General features: G+C 50.1%; 1 protein-coding gene across 3 annotated transcripts in view; it reads left to right on the top strand.

Moving 5' to 3' along the window:
- The first annotated feature begins 627 nt into the window (after positions 1 to 627).
- The window catches only part of RPS6KA1 (ribosomal protein S6 kinase A1), a 52,373-nt gene continuing 32,516 nt past the window's right edge, over positions 628 to 20,484 (top strand). For 2 of the 3 annotated variants that reach the window (XM_058553326.1, XM_058553330.1), the window contains exon 1: positions 16,011 to 16,127. In XM_058553326.1, coding sequence (XP_058409309.1) covers positions 16,065 to 16,127 — 63 coding nt within the window. In that variant the 5' untranslated portion in view covers positions 16,011 to 16,064. Of the gene's footprint in view, positions 701 to 16,010; positions 16,128 to 20,484 lie in introns of those variants that run through there. The other variant, XM_058553329.1, reaches the window with a different exon arrangement.

Raw genomic sequence — 20,484 nt, forward strand, 5'->3', positions numbered from 1 at the left:
AAGATTGCGTGACCCCCTTCCACTGCCACAGTTTGCAGGTTCTGATCCGGGTCATGGACCTACACACTGCTCATCAGGTCATGCTGTGGTGGTGTCCCACATACAAAATGGAGGAAGATTGGCACAGATATTAGCTCAGGAACAATCTTCCTCAAGCATCAAGAGGAAGATTGGCAACAGATGTTAGCTCAGGGCCATTGTTCCTCACAAAAAAAAAAAAAAAGCCAAAGCTTAGACATTTAATCCTTAACTAGCTGTGTGATTTTAGACAAGTTACTTAACCTCTCTGCACCTCAATTTTCTCATCTGTTAGACACTAATGATAGTGCCTACCCTTAGAGGATTGTGGTGAGAATTTGATGCAATCATGCATATGAAAGTACTCAGTGAGTGCCAAGCATACAGTAAGCCCTCCTTGAATGTCACCTACTATTTTCATGAGAATGGGGTGCCATGAATATGAAAGGGCTTGCCCTTATTTTAATTATTCCTTTTTGTATGCTTTTCACACAGTAGGTGCTTAGGAAAAGCTGGTTGGTTGCTGGCTGCTTTTGGGAGGGATCATTCTCATCCACACCACGTGACTCGGTGAGCAGGCTGGGGGCAGATTGCTGAGTGTCCACACGAGAGTCCCACGGGGTCCTGAGCAGGATTCACAGCGGTCGGAGAAAGGCCCGGCGACCGATCCGCCGTCGCCATGGCAACTTCAACCCCATTCCTGGAACCCGGTTGGGGGTGGGCCCGAGGTCTCGAAAGCCGGGGGCGGCCCGCCGCGTGGTAGCCAGGGCCGGGTCCCCCCTGCCCTGAGGCGTCTCCGGGGGCCGGACAGCGCTGCTCCCTACGGCCACACGGTGGCGGCGCAGAGACGAGCTCCGCGCCCCACCTGGGAGGCAGCGCCGGGTCGGTATGGCCTCCTGTGCCCCGATCCCCACCCCTGCCAGGACAGGACACAGCATCCAGGCCGAGAGAGCTCTGGGCCCTGGACTCCCGATCCTAGGTCGGACATTCCCAGCTCACGCGACTAGCCCTCCACCCCGACAGCCGCTCCCAGGGCCGCCCCGCCCCGCTGCCAGTCCCGCGCAGTGCACCTGGCGGGCACCGGGCCAGCCCCTGCTCACAGTCGGGCTCCGAGCCCGCCGGGCCCAGGCCGAGCGTCTCACCCCGCTCCCAAGTGCGCCCGCCTGGAGGAGAGGAGCTGGGCGTGGGCTCGAGCTCTGCTGCCCTCACTGCCCCAACCTCGGGCCCTCTCCATCCTCCGCTTCCGCCTCCGGGCCTGCATCTCCTCTGAGCTTCTCTGAACACCGCAACCCCTCTCCCCAACGCTCGGAACGCGGTCCTAGCTGATAGGGCCAGATATCGACGCGGAAAAGGGTCGCCCTGCAGCCCCCACCGGCGGACAGACCACGCGCGCGCACGTGCCGGGGCGGGGCCTCAGGGGGCGGGGCCGACGGGCCCGGGTTCCCGCGGCCCGAGGAGGTGCGCGGGGCGCGCGCGGAGTGCCGGGAGCGGGAACTGTGCGGAAACGGGGTAGGGGGGTGGCGCGGGCACCGGGGCCGGGGGGCCGTATGAAGGAGCGCGGGCCCGACTAGACCTGGGAGCTGAATGGGCTCGTCCTGGGATTGGGCTGGGATTTGGGACTCAGACGCCAAAAGGGCCTGAGTGGGGAGAGGCGAGGGGAGGCAGGAGCCCCGCCCACTTTCTGGGCAGGGTTCTTGGAACCAGCCAGGAAATGCTGGGACTCAATCTGGGGGCTAGATCAGGAGACGATGGTTTTTGTAGAGACGACTGATAGGGGTCCCCGGTGTGTCATCGCACTCATCTCCCCCACATTCTAGGAACTGCTCGGCCTTACCCCCCAAGTGTTTGGGGACTCATCGGCTCCCTTCCTCCACACGCAGCAGGGCGGGCCCCACCCTAAGAACCTAGCAAAGCCCTGCTGTCCCTCTAGAGCCCTTTCTTGTCTTCAGTTGCAGCAAGATTGGGGGAGGGGGGAGACTGGGGCCACAGGCCACATCTAGAAAGATCTCCAGGCCCCAGGGCCTTTTCTTCCCCCTGCCCTCTTCGTGGTTCCAGCAAAATTTACTATCCTTACCGGAGGTATTAGAGGCATCCCTACGGGTGCGGAGGAGGGAGCAACTTTAACTGGTTCTTTACTTTTGCAGTCTTTGCAAAAGAGCACGTGGGGTGGGGGGCTTTGAGGGCTGAAGACTCTGAAACTGTTAACCCCTCCCTCCCAACTGAGTAGTTGGAGCTCCAACTGCGCAGTGACAGGACTGAGAGCCTTGGAGTTCCTGCTTTCTGCTCTGTTCTGTTGTGGGGCCTGGGAAACACACCAGGAAACCCTCCCTGCCTGTTTCCCCCCCCCTTAAAATTTTTTTATGTCATTCATGCATCTTATTCAAAAAATTAAACTTTACGAAAATTAGATTTAAAAAATGAAAAACCCTCATCTTCACTGCTGAGATAGCTACAGTGTTGAATATCCTTCCAGCACTTTTTCAATTTATTTACATACTTAACATATAGAAAAATATATATAAAGGATTCACACTACACATATCGTTTTGCAACTTGTTATACTGTGGACATTTTTTGGTGTGGTTATTTATAAAGATACTTCATTTGTAACGAGTTCATAATATTCCAGAATATGAGTACCCCATAATTCATTCAGTCCTCTACTGGTAAACATTTAGTTTATGCCTATGTTTATAATAATCTTTATGATGTTTTTATTTTAAATTACAAATATGTGCTTATTGTAAAAAAAGTTTTAATAAAATATTGATAAAGCCAAAGTAAAGGTCACCATATTCCAGCCAGCTAGAGATAACTCCTTTATTTTGTAAACTACACTTTATGGAACACTTACTACATGCCAGATACCAGGCTAAGCAATTCAAGGAACAGCAATCTGAGGTTTGGAGAAATATCTCCAGTGACACTTACCCAAGGTCACACAGCTAGAAATTGGCAGAGCCAGGACATGGGCCCGACTTTATCTGATTCCAAAGCTCTGCTGGCTTCTTACTGTTAACATTTGGGTGTATTTCCTTCCAATCTTTTTTTCTATGAAACAGGACAAAAATACTCACATGTAAATATTCATGGCTTTTCCTCTGTAAGGAGGGCAGAGGGAGAGGAATAGATCTAAGCAAAAGAGTGGAGTGACTTGGAGGAATTTTCTCCCAGTCCCACTCAGGAACGGCTACTAGTGCGAGAAGGGAGAGGAGTGAGCTGGCAGAGATTGGGTGGTCAGGAATTTGGGAAAAAGAGAAAGAAAGAGAGGTTTGGGGAGCTGCTCTGATAGTGGGGAACTTTGAGAAGGAGAGAAGATTTAGGAGCATTTTTGGAGACCGTCTTGCTGTGAGGTGCCCTGTGTTATCACTTTGCAGTATCCTACAGGGAACTTTGGTCAAGACTTTTGTTTCCTGTCAGTGCTTTTGGAAGTTGAATCAATTTCTTCAGGGCAAGGAGGGAGCAAAAAAGACCAGCTTTATTCGAGTTCACATACATTTTGTATAATATTTTTTCTTTTATGAAAATGAAGGAGCCTCTCTGCCCTTGCTCACTTGCACCTCCACCTAGAATGCCCTGCCTTTCCCCCGTCCTTTTCCATTTCCCTCATCCTCTGAGGTCCACCTCTCTCTACTTCTTCTCCTCTTTGCAAGTCCCTCATTATAGCCCAAATCAGGACAGGTGACTGGCTGCCCGGCTAGTGACCTGGTAAGCCTTATTAAGTAGAATTTTTTTTTTTTTTTTTGTGAGGAGATCAGCCCTGTGCTAACATCTGCCAATCCTCCTCTTTTTTTTTTTGCCGAGGAAGACTGGCCCTGGGCTAATATCTGTGCCCATCTTCCTCCACTTTATATGGGACGCCGCCACAGCATGGCTTGCCAAGCAGTGCGTCAGTGCGCGCCCGGGATCCCAACCAGCGCTGCTGCAGCGGAGTGCGCGCACTTAACCGCCTGGCCACTGGGCCAGCCCCTAAGTAGAAATTTTGACACCACCAGAATCACTTCTTTTTTTTTATTGCGGTAACATTAGTTTATAACATTATATATTGGGCCGGCCCCGTGGCTTAGCGGTTAAGTGCGCGTGCTCCGCTGCTGGTGGCCCAGGTTTGGATCCGGGCGCGCACCGATGCACCACTTCTCCTGCCATGCTGAGGCCGTGTCCCACGTACAGCAACTAGAAGGATGTGCAGCTATGACATACAACTATCTACTGGGGCTTTGGGGGGAAAATAAATAAATAAATAAATAAAATTATATAAATCTCTTGATGTCAAGAAGAGTGCTGTGCACCAGTTAATCCCAGGGGAGACCTCTAAACACTTCTACCCATTGCATCTTGGTATCTGAGTCGCCAAGGAAAACATGACACAGTCAAGAACTGGATGGAACAATGCTTTACTCAGAGAAGAGACAAAGCAAGATCAGCTTCAATAGTGGGTGTCAGTCCCTCATGGCCAATGGATCTCTCCCAGGGCCAATGCAGAGCAATTCGCCTATGCTCACCCTTCTGGTGCAGCAGTGGAAGGACCCTGTCCCCTCCTGGAGGAGAAGAGATATAGCAGTGGGGTTGGCTAGATGCCATGTGATGCACATGCTTTAGGCAGAGTTAAGAGTACACACTGCACCTGAAACAAGGAAAGATAGTCCCACACAAGGTGATAAGCCCTGCACAGGCTATGTGGACTCTATCTCTTGGTTAGAAAGTGTTCCAGGCCCAAGGCTCATTCTTACGTGGTTGAATGGGGTCAAAAGACTGCAGGCAAGAGACTGCCTTTCTCAACACTTGGCTAGCATGACTCATTTTCCTCTTTGCTTTGGCTGCTAGGAAGCTCGGAACTTTTCTACTTCTTGATCTGTGTTTTCTCTTTGTCCCAATTTTTTAAACTATTTACTTTTAGCCTTAAAACACTTTTGATTTCATGGAAAATTTCAAACATACATAAAAGTAGAGAGAATGTAATAAATAGTCATGTACCTATCACCCATCTTCAATAATTATCCACATGTTGCCAGTCTTGTTTCATCTACATCCCCACTTTCCCCTCCCTCTGGAGCATTATAAAGCAAATCCCAGACATCATATCATTTCACCCAACTTATTTCAGCATATATCTTTAACAGTAGGGCTTCTTCAAACATAACTATCCTACCTAACACAATTAATACAAATTCCCTAAAATCATTTAATACTTAGTTCAAGTTCAAATTTCTTTAATAGTTGGTTTGTTCCAAACAGGATTCAAATAAGGTTCACACATTTCATTGGTTGATATGTCTCTTAAGTAACTTTTAATCTGTAACTGTCCAGTTTTCTTTCCTTTCTTTATTCATGCTATTTATTTGTAGAAGAAAGCAGAGCATTTGTCCTATAAAAGTTCCCATGTCCCAGGAGATTTGGCTGATTGCCTCCTGGTGGTATATTTAACTTGTTCTTCTGTCTCTTGTATTTCCAGTAAACTGAAAGTTAGATCTAGAGGCTTGATTAGATTCAGGTTTAATGTTTTTGGCAAGAATACCTTATTGGCCATGGTGCTGTGTACTTCTTATTATGTCACATCTGGAGGCACATAATATTCAGTTAAAACGTTTTTAACTGACTGATCTGTGGGTTCAGGGCTCTTGACCTGCTCTCTTCATTATCAAATTGCCCATCAACCTTTCATCTATTGGTTTTAGCATCCACTGATGATCCATTATTTCATTAGGTGTTACAAAGTGGTGATTTTATAATTCTGTCATTTTTTTTTGCCTTCATTAGCTGGAATTCTTCCATAAAGAACTTTTCCTCATTCATTATTTGATTTTCCTGAAATACGGTTTATACAAGAAAGGACGAGGATAAACGCTTGATTCCTCTTATGTGTTTTTATCATTTGCCTGAACTCCTTTGTGGAACAAGGTGTCAAAAAAAAGGCAGGCAGAGCCGTGGGAAGGAAAGAGCACAGGCCTGGGATGCAGACAGAATCCTGACTCCATCACTCACTTCCTGTGTGACCTTGGGCAATCCTTTGGAGCCTCAGTTTCCTTAACTGCAAATTGGGGTTACTGATCTCCAATTTCCCCAAACCTTCGGTAGAATCATTTCCAGGCCTAGATCAAGCAATTCCTTGTATAGCAAGTAAAATGTGGGGCCAGCCCGGTGGCGCAAGTGGTTAAGTGCGCGCTCCGCTGCGGTGGCCCGAAGTTCGCCGGTTTGGATCCCGGGCATGCACCGACACACCGCTTGTTAAGCCATGCCGTGGTGGCGTCCCATATAAAGTAGAGGAAGATGGGCATGGATGTTAGCCCAGGGCCAGTCTTCCTCAGCAAAAAAGAGGAGGATTGGCATCGGATGTTAGCTCAGGGCTGGTCCTCCTCACAAAAAAAAAAAAAAAAGAAGTAAAATGTGTTCATTGTGGGGAATTCAGTTGTTGTTGTTAGTGCCTTCCAGTCAATTCCAACTCCTAGTGACCTTGTGTACAGCAGAGCGGAACATTGCCTCGTCTTTTGCGCCATCCTCTCACCTTCTGGCGCTGTATCAGACAATGCTCTGCTGCTACTCATAGGGAAATTTAGAGGATGCAGATAAACACAAAGAAGGGAATATAATCTTTATGAAAAGCATCTAGCACATGCCCGGCATAAAGTAGGTGTTTTGACAACACCAGCTTCACTCTCAGGCTGCCCTATGACAGCATCCTCCTGGAAGAGAGTAAATTTAGCCAGGAATGACTCCAGCCTCAGCCCAAGAAAATCCCAGCAAGAGTGAGAGAGGGGGTCCCGGGGAGGGAGCAGGAGGTGGACTCCTCAGGTCTTATGCTAGTGAACTGAAGTTAGACAGACCTGCCACAAACTTGCAGTGAGATCCTGGAAAAATCTTAACTTCTCCGAGCCACAGCTTCTCACCCATAGGATAGAGGTTGTCAAGGTCGACCTGCCAGGGTTGTTGGGAGTACCATGTGACATGTGGACATGGAAATGCCCACCTTGGTGCCAGCCATTGGGAGGTGCTCAGGAAATGGGAGTTAGCTTGGATCTGAGTCTGGTAACTCCCTTTCTGAGCTCCCATCAGATGTAAGGTCACTCACGATTCTCTCCTGTCACTGAGGGGCTGTGTGAGGCCTGGCTTGGAGCCCAGCTTTGTCACAGAGGTACTATGTGAATTGGATAAGCCTCTTCCTCTCCAGGGCTTGGATTCCTCCATTTGTGCAATGGCCAGATTAAGGGTCCAAATCCAAATGCACCACTGGTGTAGGCAGGGAACATGAGTGAGTGATACAGGCAAGGAGTTGAGACAATAGCGGGTGGTGGGGACTGTGGCGATCTGATGAGCTTGCCTCATATCTAAGAGAGGTGGCCACTCCGACCTCTGCTGATGGTTACAGAACAGGAATGTGAGCCCAGGTGGCCAGACTTTTAAAGAAGCTGGAAAGCTGTATTTTTAATTTTAAATTAAATTGATGGCAAGTTATTTGAGATATATAACAACCTGTGTGGACCAAACAAAACAAATGTAAAGTAGGGTTAAGATCATGGGCTCTAAAGTAAGAGAAGTTTGTGTACCAGCTCTACCACTTAATAACTGTGTGTATTTGAACAAAACATTTAGCCTTTCTGTGGCTCACTTGTCTTATCTGTAAAATGGGGGTATTATTGCACCTACTTCATGGAGGTTAGATGAACCGGGACAGGACTAGGGTGAGGTTAATAGAGTGAGGTTAATGAGGCATCATCTTGGGTGCAAAATTTAAGGGTGGGGGCACCAAAAAACTCAATAATCAAGATAATTAATATTTTAATGTAATATTTTAAAAAATCAAAAGTAATGCAAAAAATATCCACAATGAACAAAATGTCAACATTTTAAATAAAGACAGAATCTGACCTTGCGCTGGCATGACTTAGCCTCACTCACCTCACCGTAATTCCAGCCCTGTGGGATCCTGTCTTTATTAAAATTTAAAATGAGATGATACGTGTCAAACTTGAAAACAGTGCCTGGCACCAGGCAGGTGCTCAATAAAATAATAATTATTATGATGGAAAAGATAATAAGCTCATCATCTGTGAGTCCTATTCTGTCTTCAGACCAATGTATTTGACACCTAGTGTATTTGACACCCAGAGAAGATCATTTTTTAACCCTAACTTGGTAGAATTATCTTCAACAATAATCATGAAATGAAACAAATAATATTAATGGCCAGAAAAGAAACACAGACAGTGAAATTTTTCTTATATTGGAACTTCATATATACACTCAAACCAATAAAAAATTTTTAAAAATTACAGTACAAATGGGAAAAAAGTAATGGATTAGTAGTTTTTAGTTACATTAATGTATTTTTTACAAAAAGGAACACACACACACACACACACACGAAGAAATGCCTTTAAAAGAGGCAAACTGGCAGGGTTCAGAGAAGGATTTGCATGGAGAATGACAGAATTGCAGTAACTCAAGTTTTTTCTTTTGTTTTTACAATCACTGTACTATCATTGTTGATTTCAAATCTGCTGTTTAAATGCAGGGATATGGGGATGTGAACGCTCGTGAAGGGAGCTCCAATAATTCCAACCTGCTATGAACTCTCAAATCGAAGCTGTATGTTGGAGGCCAATTGTGTTCTCCAAATTAGCTTCCATGTAGAAGATATTACTATTATTATTATTATTATTATTATTATTATTTGCTTTTATGTGTGTGTGAGGAAGATCAGCCCTGAGCTAACGTCCCATGTCAATCCTCCTCTTTTTGCCCAGGAAGATTGGCCCTGGGCTAACATCTGTGACCATCTTCCTCTTCTTTATATGGGACGCCGCCACAGCATGGCTTGACAAGCAGTGCGTTGGTGTGCGCCCGGGATCCGAACCTGCAAACCCTGGGCCACCCCAGCGGAGTGTGCACACTTAACCACTACACCACCAGGCCAGCCCCCTAGAATACATTATTTATTAAAGGTTAGGTGATAAAAATGTACTAATTTGAAGCTTACATATATATTCTTAAAACTCATAATAATCACAGCAATTATTTAGAGCTTAGACCAACAGAAAGATCCCTTCAGGGGCCAGCCCGGTCGCGCAATCAGTTAAGTGCAAGCGCTCTGCTTTAGTGGCCCGGTGTTCACAGGTTCGGATCCCGGGCGTGCACCAACGCACTGCTTGGCAAGCCATGCTGTGGCGGCGTCCCATATAAAGTAGAGGAAGATGGGCATGGATGTTAGCCCAGGGCCAGTCTTCCTCAGCAAAAAAAGAGGAGGATTGGCATCGGGTGTTAGCTCAGGACTGATCTTCCTCACAAAAAAATTTAAAAAAAGATCTCTTCAGGAGCGAGGATTTTATTACCGACATTGTTTAGAATCGCCAGGGCATGGTGATAATACAAAGCAGACCTACCGTTTCATTACTGTTTTAAAATTCTCCGCAGACAATGCAAACCTTATTTCTTGCACATGGAAGATTCGCCACCACCCTTACCTGATTCACCTCTGCCTCAGGCCACCGGTTTTCAATCTCTGGCTCAGACAGCGTCAGAGGCCCTTCCCTACCTGACATTCCACTACTTTCTAATTCTGGCTCTGCAAGCTATTTCAAGCTGTGTGACTCTGGATAAGTCAGGTCACTTCTCTAAGTCTCAGTTTCCTCATCTGTGAAATGGGAACAATAACCCCAATCTGCGCCTTCCCCCTCTAAGGGCTCCATGAGGTGGTGTGGGAGAAGACTTTTTGTATAGAGGGAGGCACAGCACACAGATGGCAGGTAGATAGGTGGCAGGCCTTGATGACAAAGGTGATGATGCTCCTCTAAGTCACACAGAGGTCATTCTTGGATGGAGGAGCTGGGAGGGGAAAGGGATCCAGCAGGTACTGGACTTTGCAAATCACCGAGAGTGACTTTTTTCTTTCAGGAAAAGGCTAGATCCTCTTGGCTCGGAGGTAGGAGGCTGATCACAATGACCCTGGCCCTTCTGCTGCTGCATTGTAGCCCAGCTGGACGGAGCACTTCCCCTCCAGGGGAAGGTGGCTGAGGCAGAAGCAGGGTGTGAGGAAATGTTGACGCCAGCTGGCTCTCATCCTCAGAAGCACCCTGAAATTAGCTTACCAGCTTGTTTAACTGTCTCCCCAAAAAGAATGTAAGTTCCTAGAGCAGGGTTGACAAACTTTTTTTCTAAAGAGCCAGCCAGTAAACATTTTAGGCTTTTCAGACCATATGGTCTCTGTTGCAGCTACTCAACTCTGCTGTTGTAGTGCGAAAGCAGCCCTAGACTATATGTAAACGGAACGTGGCTGTGTTCCAATAAAACTTTATTTACGGATACTGAAATTTGAATTTCACATAATTTTCACATGTCATGAAATATTCTTCTTTTGATTTTTTTCAATCATTTGAAGATATAAAAACCATTCTTAGCTCACAGGCATACAAAAATAATAGGCCAGATCTGGCCCACAGGCCATAGCTCACCCACTCATCCTAGGGGGCAGAGACTGTCTACTCCTCTGCTGTATCCCCAGTGCCCAGAACAGTGCCTGGCACATAGCTGGTGCCCAATAAATCTCTCTCGATGACCAACTGCTTCCTCTTCTGTCCCTCCAACTCCAAGTCCATTCATTTCTCTGCTGCTACTGTATCCACCTTTCCTGCCACCTCCCATCCTCTCTAACCAGTAGCAACAAGCTTCTGCCTCACCCGCAGTCTCCAGGTCAGTGGAGGAGCCTGTTGGCCAATCCTCCAGCAGCCCTGGGACTGTCCTACCTGCACACTCCTGTTCTCCTCCTCTTCTGACTCCTCCATCTTTGGCCTCATTCTTTCTTTTTCTTTCTTTCTTTCTTTCTTTCCTTCCTTCCTCCCTCCCTCCCTTCCTTCCTTTCTTTCTTCCCAAAGCCCCAGTAGATAGTTGTATGTCATAGCTGCACATCCTTCTAGTTGCTGTATGTGGGACGCGGCCTCAGCATGGCCGGAGAAGCGGTGCGTCGGTGCGCGCCCGGAATCCGAACCCAGGTCGCCAGCAGTGGAGCGCGCGCACTTAACCGCTAAGCCACGGGGCCAGCCCTTTGGCCTCATTCTTTACCAGCCTCATGATCACAGTCATAGAAGTTCCTTCAAGCTGAAGGCTCTTCTCACATCTTCATTTCACAATGATGGAGAACCCATCCAGTGAACTCCCCAACTCCCAGTCTCCTGCCCTCCCCCTCCTTTGCAGGGGGAAGAATTTGGAGGGAAGAGAGAGAGTCTATGACTGTTACCTACCATTTCTATTGGGCACAGCACAGATTTATTGCCTGATCTCACTTAGTACTCATAACCACCTCTAGTTTACAGATGCAGAAACGGGCTCAGAGGGGTTAAGGGAAATGTTCAGAGTCACACAGCTAGGGAGTGGCAGAGCTAGGATTAGAGTCCAGGTTGGTGTGGCTCAATTTATAAGTTTATTTTGAGGCCTTGAAATATGTCAGATGTATCCAGGGATATAGCAGTAAACAAAATAGACAAGTCCTGCCTCATGGAGCTTTGTTCTATTGGGAGAAACAAACAATAAAAAAACAGGTAAATATACAATATGATTGCTTGTAGAGAGGCATGCCAAGAAAAAAAATAACATAGGTGATCCATTGATGGGGAGCTATTTTAGATAGGGTCAGTCCTCTCTGAAGAGGTGACATTTGAGCAGAAGTGTGAATGAAGCGAGGGAGCAAATATGAGAGCTGCAGAAAGAATGTTCCAAGTGGAGGGCATGGCAGGAGCAAAAGCCTGAGGTGGGAAGCATACCTGGCATGTCAGTGAGCAGCAAGGGTGCCTGGTGGCAGGAAGGCAGTGAGTGAGTGGTGAGAGAGGAGGTGCCAGAGGAAGCAGGGGGCTGGGTCCTGTAGGACTTTCCAGGCCCAGCAAAGTCTTTGGATTTTGTTTGAAGTGTGATGGGGGAGCCACAGGAGGGTTTTGAGCAGGGGAATGATGCGACCCCCATCCCTCAGACCTGGATGAGGCAGACAGGAGACTCCACCCCCTCACCTGTTCACCCACTGAGTATCCCTGTACCACCTTCTGGGCTTACAGTGTAGCGAAGTGATTAAGAGAACTGGCTTTTGAGTCTGAGAGACCTGGGTTCCCAACCTAGCTGCAATATTTACTAGCTGTCTGACCATGAGCAATCCCATCCCTCTCTGAGCCTCGGTTTTGTCATCTGGAAAATAGGGACAATAATTTCTGTCTCATGGTATTGTTGGGATGATTTGATGAGCTCTTGCCTGTAAAACACTCAGCTCCAGGCAGGTCACATATTTCTCTCTCCATAAGCCCTCACAGTTCGTGATTATTATTATCTAAATGCTTAGCCAAATTCTGGCACTTTGTAATCACTTATTAAAGGTAACCATCATTATGATTATTCCCCTCATCCTGTTCTACCTGCTGCCAGGAGACACGTGTGCCAAGACCCTTCTCTACCAAAAGGATAATGACAGACCCTCTCCCCAGGGCAGGGCCCATCCAGACCCTGTGCTTCTGAACATTATAGCAAGCACATGCCCAGGCTGCAGTAAAAGGACCCAAAATCCAACTCTCAGCCCCTGTCAGTTCAGCCTCTGCTCCGCGCCAGAAAAATCTCTTCAACAGGGTACAGAATAATAACCTCGCTTGTGTCCAGTCCTTTCACACTCATGAGTCATTCATTTAACAAACACCTCAAGTGACCGCCCAGAACAGCCTGTTCTAACCCCATTATTATTAATAATAATAATAGCTAGCATTTATCCATTATGCAGAGTGTAGCATTTCCTGGAGTTAGATTGCCTAGGTCTGAGTCCTGGATTTACCATTTCATATCAAGGTAATGTTGGACACATCCCTTAGCCTCTTTGAGCACCTACTATGTGCCAGGCAGTGTGTCAGGTGCCAGGAAGACAATGAATAGCCAAGAAGACATGACTACTGCCCTCTCAGAGCTTACCATCTAATTCAAGAGCCAGATGTTAATCAAATAATCACATAAACACATGTAAAGGTACAACCTTAGAAGCACTAAGGAGAAGTATCCATTGCTGTGAGTGTGTATAACAGGGAGGTGAGGGAAGATGTCTTGGAGGAAGTGATTGTGGAGATAAGCTGGCTTGAGGAAGAGGGGAGACAGTTTCAAGCACAGGGAGCAGCATGTGCAAAGGCCCTGTAATGGGAGAACTGAAGGAAAGTCAGTGTGGCTGTAGCCTAGAGAGAAACGGAAAAAATTGTGAGCTGAGGCTGGAGCAGGATCAGTGCATTGTAGGCTATGGTTTGCTTTCTACAGCTCTGTGCTGAGCCACTGCTATCCCTACAATACATATGGGCAAGGTGACCTGCCCAAGCTCCCCAGGCAGGGCCTACCTGTCCTCTGGGCCCTCCCTTTTCCAGCATGACCCCCTGACTTTCCAATACCCTTGAGAGAGGGGACATAGGAAGTGAAATTTATTCATAGGAGAGCACAACCACTACTCAGTCCTTAAGCTGAGATGAGGCACTTGATAGGGAATCCTTTCCTGTAAGAAGCGGAAGGAATAGGCAGGGGACCCAGGAAAGGGGCAGACTGAAGGCAAAATTACTCCTGCTTTCTTCTCACCTCCTCCACTCTCGACCATCCACCCCATCTCCCTCTCACAGTCCTTTGCCCTCATTCTCTGGGTCTCAGTGTCTCTTCCTAAGTCTAACTTAAATCTGGCTTGCTGTGTGAGATATTTGGCACCTGTGTGAGATCTGTTCTGATCCCTGAGTAGGATTACTAGATTTCTTTTCTTTTTTTTTGGTGAGGAAGATTGGCCCTGAGCGAACATCCGTGCCAATCTTCCTCCACTTTGCATGTGGGATGCCACCAAAGCATGGCTTGACGAGCGGTGTGTAGGTCTGCACCCGGGATCCAAACCCGCAAACCAAACCACGTGAACTTAACCACTATGCCGCCAGGCCGGCCCCGGATTACTAGATTTAGCTAATCAAAATACAGGATACTCAGTTAAATATGAATTTCACATACACAACAACAATTTTTTAGTCTAAGTATGTCCAAATATTACAACACTAGCCCCGAGCAGCAAGAGTAGGGGCATTGCAAACTGGTTCCAGGCAACTGAACTGGGTGATACTAACACTGATGTTAATAATGGCTGCCATCTCTGGTCCAGGCTCTGGTTTAGCCCTCACCTTTTCTCCTCAGGGAGGTGGAGAGCCAGTGAACAAGAGACAAAGTCTGGGCCCAGACTGCCAGGGCTGTCTCTCAGCCGTGCCATTTTCTAGTTGTGTAACCTCAGAGGGACCCAGAGAATGAGATGTTTAACTTCTCTGTCCTCAGTTTCCTTATCTGTACACTGGAGATAATAACAGCACCTACCTCATAATGTTGTTGTGAAGATTAAATGAATTTATACGGGTAAAATGCGTAGAACAGTGCCTGGTCCATAGTAAGTGCTATGTTAGTGTTAGCTGTAATTATTTATTTAATCACACCAGACTGAATAAATTCCATGAGAGCAAGGGCTTTGTTTTGTCCATTGCAATATCCTCAGCATCTAGAAGCAGGCCTGGTTTACAATACATGCTCAGGAAGTGGGCCTGGTTTGTAATATACAGGCATAAATATTTATTGAATTAAAATAGAATTTAGTCCTCAGTATATACCTGAAAGACTAGGATTATAATTCCCCTTTGACAGACAACAAAACTGAGGTTTAGAGACATGAAATGAGTTTCCCAATGTTAAAAGAGGCGGCCGAGCCAGGATTCAAACCCAGATGTGTTGGTTCCAAAATCTTTTCCACTGAAAACTCAATTCACTTCAACAGCTGAGGTGCTACTCTGGGAAAGTCACGGATTAAGGGGAGCATCTGGATTTAAAGAAATCCTCATCCACTTTGATTTTTTTAAAGCCCTAATATGTTCTCGACTTGCTGTGTGACCTTGGGTAAGTCACCACATCTTTCTGAGGCTGCTTCATGATTTGTAAACTAGGTGGTGGTGAGGATTCAAGGAAATCACATGTTGGCGGAGCCTGCTTCGTGGAAGGCTTTTGATAAACAATCCTTTCCATCCCCCTGCCTTAGAACAGCTTTGTAAATAACTGGCCATTCTTCCTCACCCATGAATCCGGCAAGCCCATCCCTCCCCTCCCCCACGTGTGAATAAATCTCACCACTCCTGGACCCATAACACCTCTTTAGGTGGAGGTTGAATCTCTCCAGAGGGGCTCCCTCTCCCTGGCCTTTACTCCAAGTGCAGCCTACGTCGGTCAATCCTGGGAGCCTAGTCCCTGACCTTCCGGGGATGGGGGTGGGGAGGGGTGCAAATCAGCCCAGCGCTGGGCCTGCAGCTGGACAGATTCTGGGGAGACTTGGCTTGAAAGGAGCCCCCTCAACCACTGATTGCAAAAAATGCGTATTAAGAAATCACTCTGGGGGCGCTGTGGGTCCTGATGGTGGTGACAGAAGAGTTGGAACCTACCTAGGGCTGGGGCGCTGAGATCCCCAAGGGATCCCAGTGTTGGCTTCCGTAGGGGGGATCCCCAGGGCCCTGTGAGGTGAGGGCCTGAGATGAGTGGGCCACAGGCTCAGGCCCGGAACATTCGGGGGTGGGGGGGTGGGGAGGGGCGCGAGGGAGGCAGGGGCAACAGGGGAGATCTCTCCGCTGGAGGGAGAAAGAACATCTGGGAACCGATTCCAAACGGGCTGAGGCGGGGAGAGCGCTGGCCCTGGCGTGGTCCGCGCGGGGGTACGAGGCTCGGTGGGGAGTAGCCAGGACGGCCTCTCCTGGGCGGAGCGGAGCGCGGCGGGGGCGGGGGTCCATGCGGGGAATGCCGTGCCGCGGAGGCTGGGGCGGGGCTTCTGTGGCCCCGCCCCCTCTCAGGTAGCCAATGGGCGCTGCGGCGCCGGGTGACGAAGGGAGCCGAAGTGCGAGTGCCGCGGCGGCGGCGGCGGACGGCCCAGCCGGAGCGCGAGGGTCTCGGAGCGGGGCGCGGGGGCGCGGGGTTGCAGAGCCGGCGACCCCGGGACCCGGGAGGCGGCGCGGCCCGGGCCGCAGAAGGAGCGCGGGCGGCCCGGCGGCGGCGCGATGCCGCTCGCCCAGCTCAAGGAACCCTGGCCGCTCATGGAGCTGGTGCCGCTGGACCCGGAGGTGAGTGAGCGGGGCGGGGAACGGGCGCCGGCGGCCGGCGAGCCCGGGTCCCCACAGGGGCGGGGCGGCCCGCGGCGCCGCTGCAGCCTGGCAGGCGCCCGCCAGGGCGCGAGTGCCCTCCGATCTCTTGCCCCGTCTCCGGCTCCACCCCCCTCTGCCCCGGTATGTGTGCGCGAGGAACAGTTCTGCCAAGCGCCGAGAACCTTAGCCCGGAGAGGGGATCCCGTGGGGCGCTGGGATCTGGACCTCCTCACCCCACACACCTCGGACCCGTACCGGGAGCTGTCGGAGCTTCCTCCGTTAGCGCAGACGGGCAGGGCTGGGGTGCCAGATTTCTGGGATTCTGCAAGAGACAAGGGTCGTGGGATCCCCACTTCTCCTTGACGTTTCCCAGCGCCCTACCCCAGAGCTCCCCGCTTCTCCGCTGCTGACCATAGAAGGATTGCCCCTCTTGACTCTTGGCAGTTGTGGGATGTGGGGTGACACCACCCGTCTGAGGCTGAAACTCGTGGTTTTCTTTGCCCCAAGGCTAGGGCCAGAGGACGCCTGTGTCCCTGCCCCAGGCTGTGGAGAAGAGAGTGGGGAAAAGCCCTTAGACCTTGTGAAGATATTCCTGGAGAGGGGGAGGACCTTGGTTCCTCCTCCCGTAGGAAGGGCTGGGCCCTTGGGGAGTTTGGCCTCTGCCAGCCTAGCCTCTCCCAGAAGCAGCTCCTGCCCTACTCTGAGGATTCCGTGGTGCCAGGCCCTAAGCATGCAGAAGGCCAGCTCTTCCTGTGCCCTTTGACCCCCAGGGTCAAGGTCAAGCTTGTGAACCAGCTGGTCCTGAAAACTTGCCTCTCAGCCTCATGCTGGGAAGGAGGCAGGTGATACTCCCTTTCCAGAGGGCATGTGGGGAGTATGCAGGGAGGGTGTGGAGACCTCAGTGAGCCTGGGAGCCAAGGTGATTTTCTTTTGGGCCCCTAGCCCCTGCCTAGGTACCCTCCTCTGCCCTCTCTTACCTGGGGTAGTCACCACGTGCCTTGCCTCTCAGGGTCACAGGTTGAGATCAGTGAGGACCACAGGTCCCCAGCACTCAGGGTGTGCTGCCCCTTTAAAGGGATGGCCATGGCCTACACTGGCTATTGGAAGGTGGGCGCGGCAGGATTAGGTAACCAACCTGAAGGCGCAATTTGAAGTAAATTGTTCTGGGATCCCTGCCATGGGGTTTTTACAGGCCCTGCACAGCTCTCAGAGGTTCTCTCGCTGACTCACCCTTTTTGAGGTGAGGAACACTGCCCTCTGCAGCCCCTATCCCCTTGCACCCCCCCCCCCCCCCCAGGACTGGGGCACCGGGACCTTGCAGGAACGGGGGGGGGGGGGGGGGGTGCTCAGAGGTGGATTCCTTTGCCCTGGCATGCCCCTACAACCTAGGCCTCCCTAGAGGAGGGTAGATAGGAGAGGCCGGGGAGGGACTTAATCCAAGGACCTACCTTGGGTTATACTAGTTGGGAGGGCAGACTCCCAGGAGCTCTATTCCTAGTCCAGGGCAGTACCTCCTGCCTCTCCTTGGGGAATCCTGGTGCAGGGGCCAGCTTAACCAGGGCACCAGGTTTAAACAGGAAACTCAACTCAGTTTTGAGTACTCCTGCGTCTGAACTCTGTGAAAGGAGAAGACTAGCTTATTTCCTAGGATTAGGGGGGGTCCAGGATTTCTCCAGGAGCTTCACCTTGAAAACACTGTGTGACCCTCAGTCAGTCCTTAGCCTCTCTGGGCTTCTGTTTCTCCAGTGGCCAGGGCTGGGTTCTAGCCTCTGCTTCCTGGGCCTGAGAGGGTGCAGAGCCCTGGATACTGCTGCCCATTCCCTGCCTCCCACACTCCATGGAGGTGCCAGGCGACTGGGTGTTATTGTTTGGGTAACAGGAGCCACGGGGCAGCCAGGGCGCCGGTTGGGCTATTCTCACTGGAGAACAGGGCCTTGCTGTTCTTAGCACAGGTGACATGTAAGCAATACAGCAGCCTGACCTGTAGGCATAGGCGCTGCCGCCGGCTCCTGACCAGGAAGGAGGCAGACAAGGGGCTGGTGGGGGCATTTGGCAGAGGCCAGGGATCTGGATTGCCCTGCCCTCCCTATGACGCAGCCAAAAATGGGCTGCTGGGAGGCAGGGCCTGGCCCAGGGTGTGTCCCAGGTGCAGTAAAGCTGTTGGAAGTGTGGGTGAGGATTCTGCCTGGGCCTTCCCTGGCGCTGTTGAAAGCTGAAACCTTGTCCCCAGGTCCAGCCCTTCCATGTACAGAGCTTCACTATGTGCTACCCATCCTGCTTCACTTAGGTTACTTTGTTAAAATAAAATAACTCTCAAAACAAATCTCAAGGTTGGGATTTAACCCCCATTTTCAGAAGGGACAACTGAACTCAGAAGGAACTGGCCTATGAATTATGTCACAGCCAGGATTGGAACCCAGATCTCTTGCTGCCTTTCACCAAGTGACAGGAAGCTCAAGGATGGGGAAGGGCTGGGTCAAACTGGCCCGGGTAGAAGGTACTCCAAGAGAGGCTCCGGATGTTGGCAGACTTTCCTCGTCCCACAGGGCCCCTGTCCAGCTTTTGCCAAGTGCTGGTGGTGCCAGCCGGCCCTGGCACCTGGCCCCCAGCCTCCAGCAGCATACAGGACTGCCAACACTGTGAACCCAGCTCCTGGGGCTGCTTCCTGCCTGTGGAGCACGTGCTGTCTTTGTCCATCTGCTGCCTGGCTTCTCCAGACGCTGCCCTGGGCCTCTCTTCCGAAGACAGAGCTGCTTGGGTGGGAAGGAAGGACGCCTGTTGGAACTCATCTCTGACCTCTGGGGAGGGGACGCAGTGGTCTGGGGTCCCTGGGCAGCTGTCCCCATGAGTAGTGCTCTCTCAGGAAGAGAGAGGAGAGTGGATCTCTATCCTCTAAGAGGTCAAAGGGCCCTTCTTGTACCAGACTTTTTAGACAAGATCCTTCGTTCAGTATTCTGCAGGGTCAGTGTCATTGTCCCTTTCATTCATTCATTCATTCATTCAGTAAATATTTATTGAGCACTTATTACGTGATAAGTACAATTCCAAGCAACAGGGTACAGCTGTGAACAAGACACATCTGCCCTCATGGTACAGATGAGAAAACTGAGGCTCAGAGAAGTGATGTGACAGACCCAAGGTCAGAGTGAGTGGCTGGCAGAGCTAGAAGTAGTGGCTATCTCTTCCTGGCTGTACAGTGTGTTTTTTCCACCATCCATGCAGCAGTCAGGCCAGAGAGGCAAACAAACCCTGTCTTCCCAGGACCCTGAGGGGGCAGCTCACCTCTGGTCCTCTTTGCACTCCTTGTCCTTTCTCCAGAGCTGCCCATGCCCCTCTAGAGACCTTGTGCATCAGCTCTTACAGGCGTGGAGTTCCGTGAGGATGGCACCCAGCCCGGAGACCCTGGGACTGGAGGCAGCCAAACAGGGCCTTTGGGGTTCCCTGAATCATCCAGGATACTGCTCAGTAAGCCCACACCTCTGGGTACACCCACCGCCTCCTCCCCTCCCTTGTTGGGGATTTAGGCTTGCAGCCGTGTGACTTTGGATTATGGCCCATGTCTGTTACCTGTGAGCTAAGGGACCTCAGGTAAGTCCCTTAATTCTATGAGCCTCATCTGAAAAATGGAAGTAATGGAACCTACTCTGGCCCCCTTGCTGTCTTTGCTGGGTTGAGCTTTTGTTTGACAGACTGGACCCTGAGCTGGGTGCCAAGGGGATGGAGATGGACAAGCCATGGCTCCTTCCTGAGCTAACCTGTGGTTTGCTCGGGGCTGTGGGGCCCAGAGGAGGGAGGAAAGGACTTGAGGCTATGTGGACAGAGGAGATGAAATTTGAATTGAGTCCTGAGAGAACAGGAGTTTGCCAAAGTGACAACGCAGGAGGGATTTTCCTGGTGGAAGGAGCTGCCATGGAAATGCTTGGGGATATGAAACAAGCTGGTCTGTCCAGGGTCTCAGGTCGTTTGGTTTAGCTCGAGAATAGGGCCCAATAATAATAATGGCTGTTGTTTGTGGACCAATTACGTGCCAGATGTATATATTTATAGGCACTGTTTGCTGCTTGCCGCCACCTGATGAGGTACGTTACTTTTATCCCCATTTCACAGATAAGGAAACTGAAGCCGTGAGAAATAAAGTGACCTCAGGGTCATGCAGGTGGTAGAAGCCGGAATTTGAACCCACAAGGTCAGATTCGAGAATCCACATTCTTAATCACCTGTGTTGGGCAGTTGGAGATGACGGCCTTGAACACTGTGCCAAGGAGCTGGGGCTTTATTCTGCAGGCAGTGGGAAGCCATAGAAGGGTTTAGGGCCTGGTATATAGAAGGTTCTCAG

The sequence above is a fragment of the Diceros bicornis genome, chromosome 13, assembly GCF_020826845.1.
Source record: "Diceros bicornis minor isolate mBicDic1 chromosome 13, mDicBic1.mat.cur, whole genome shotgun sequence".
Classification (NCBI taxonomy): domain Eukaryota; kingdom Metazoa; phylum Chordata; class Mammalia; order Perissodactyla; family Rhinocerotidae; genus Diceros; species Diceros bicornis.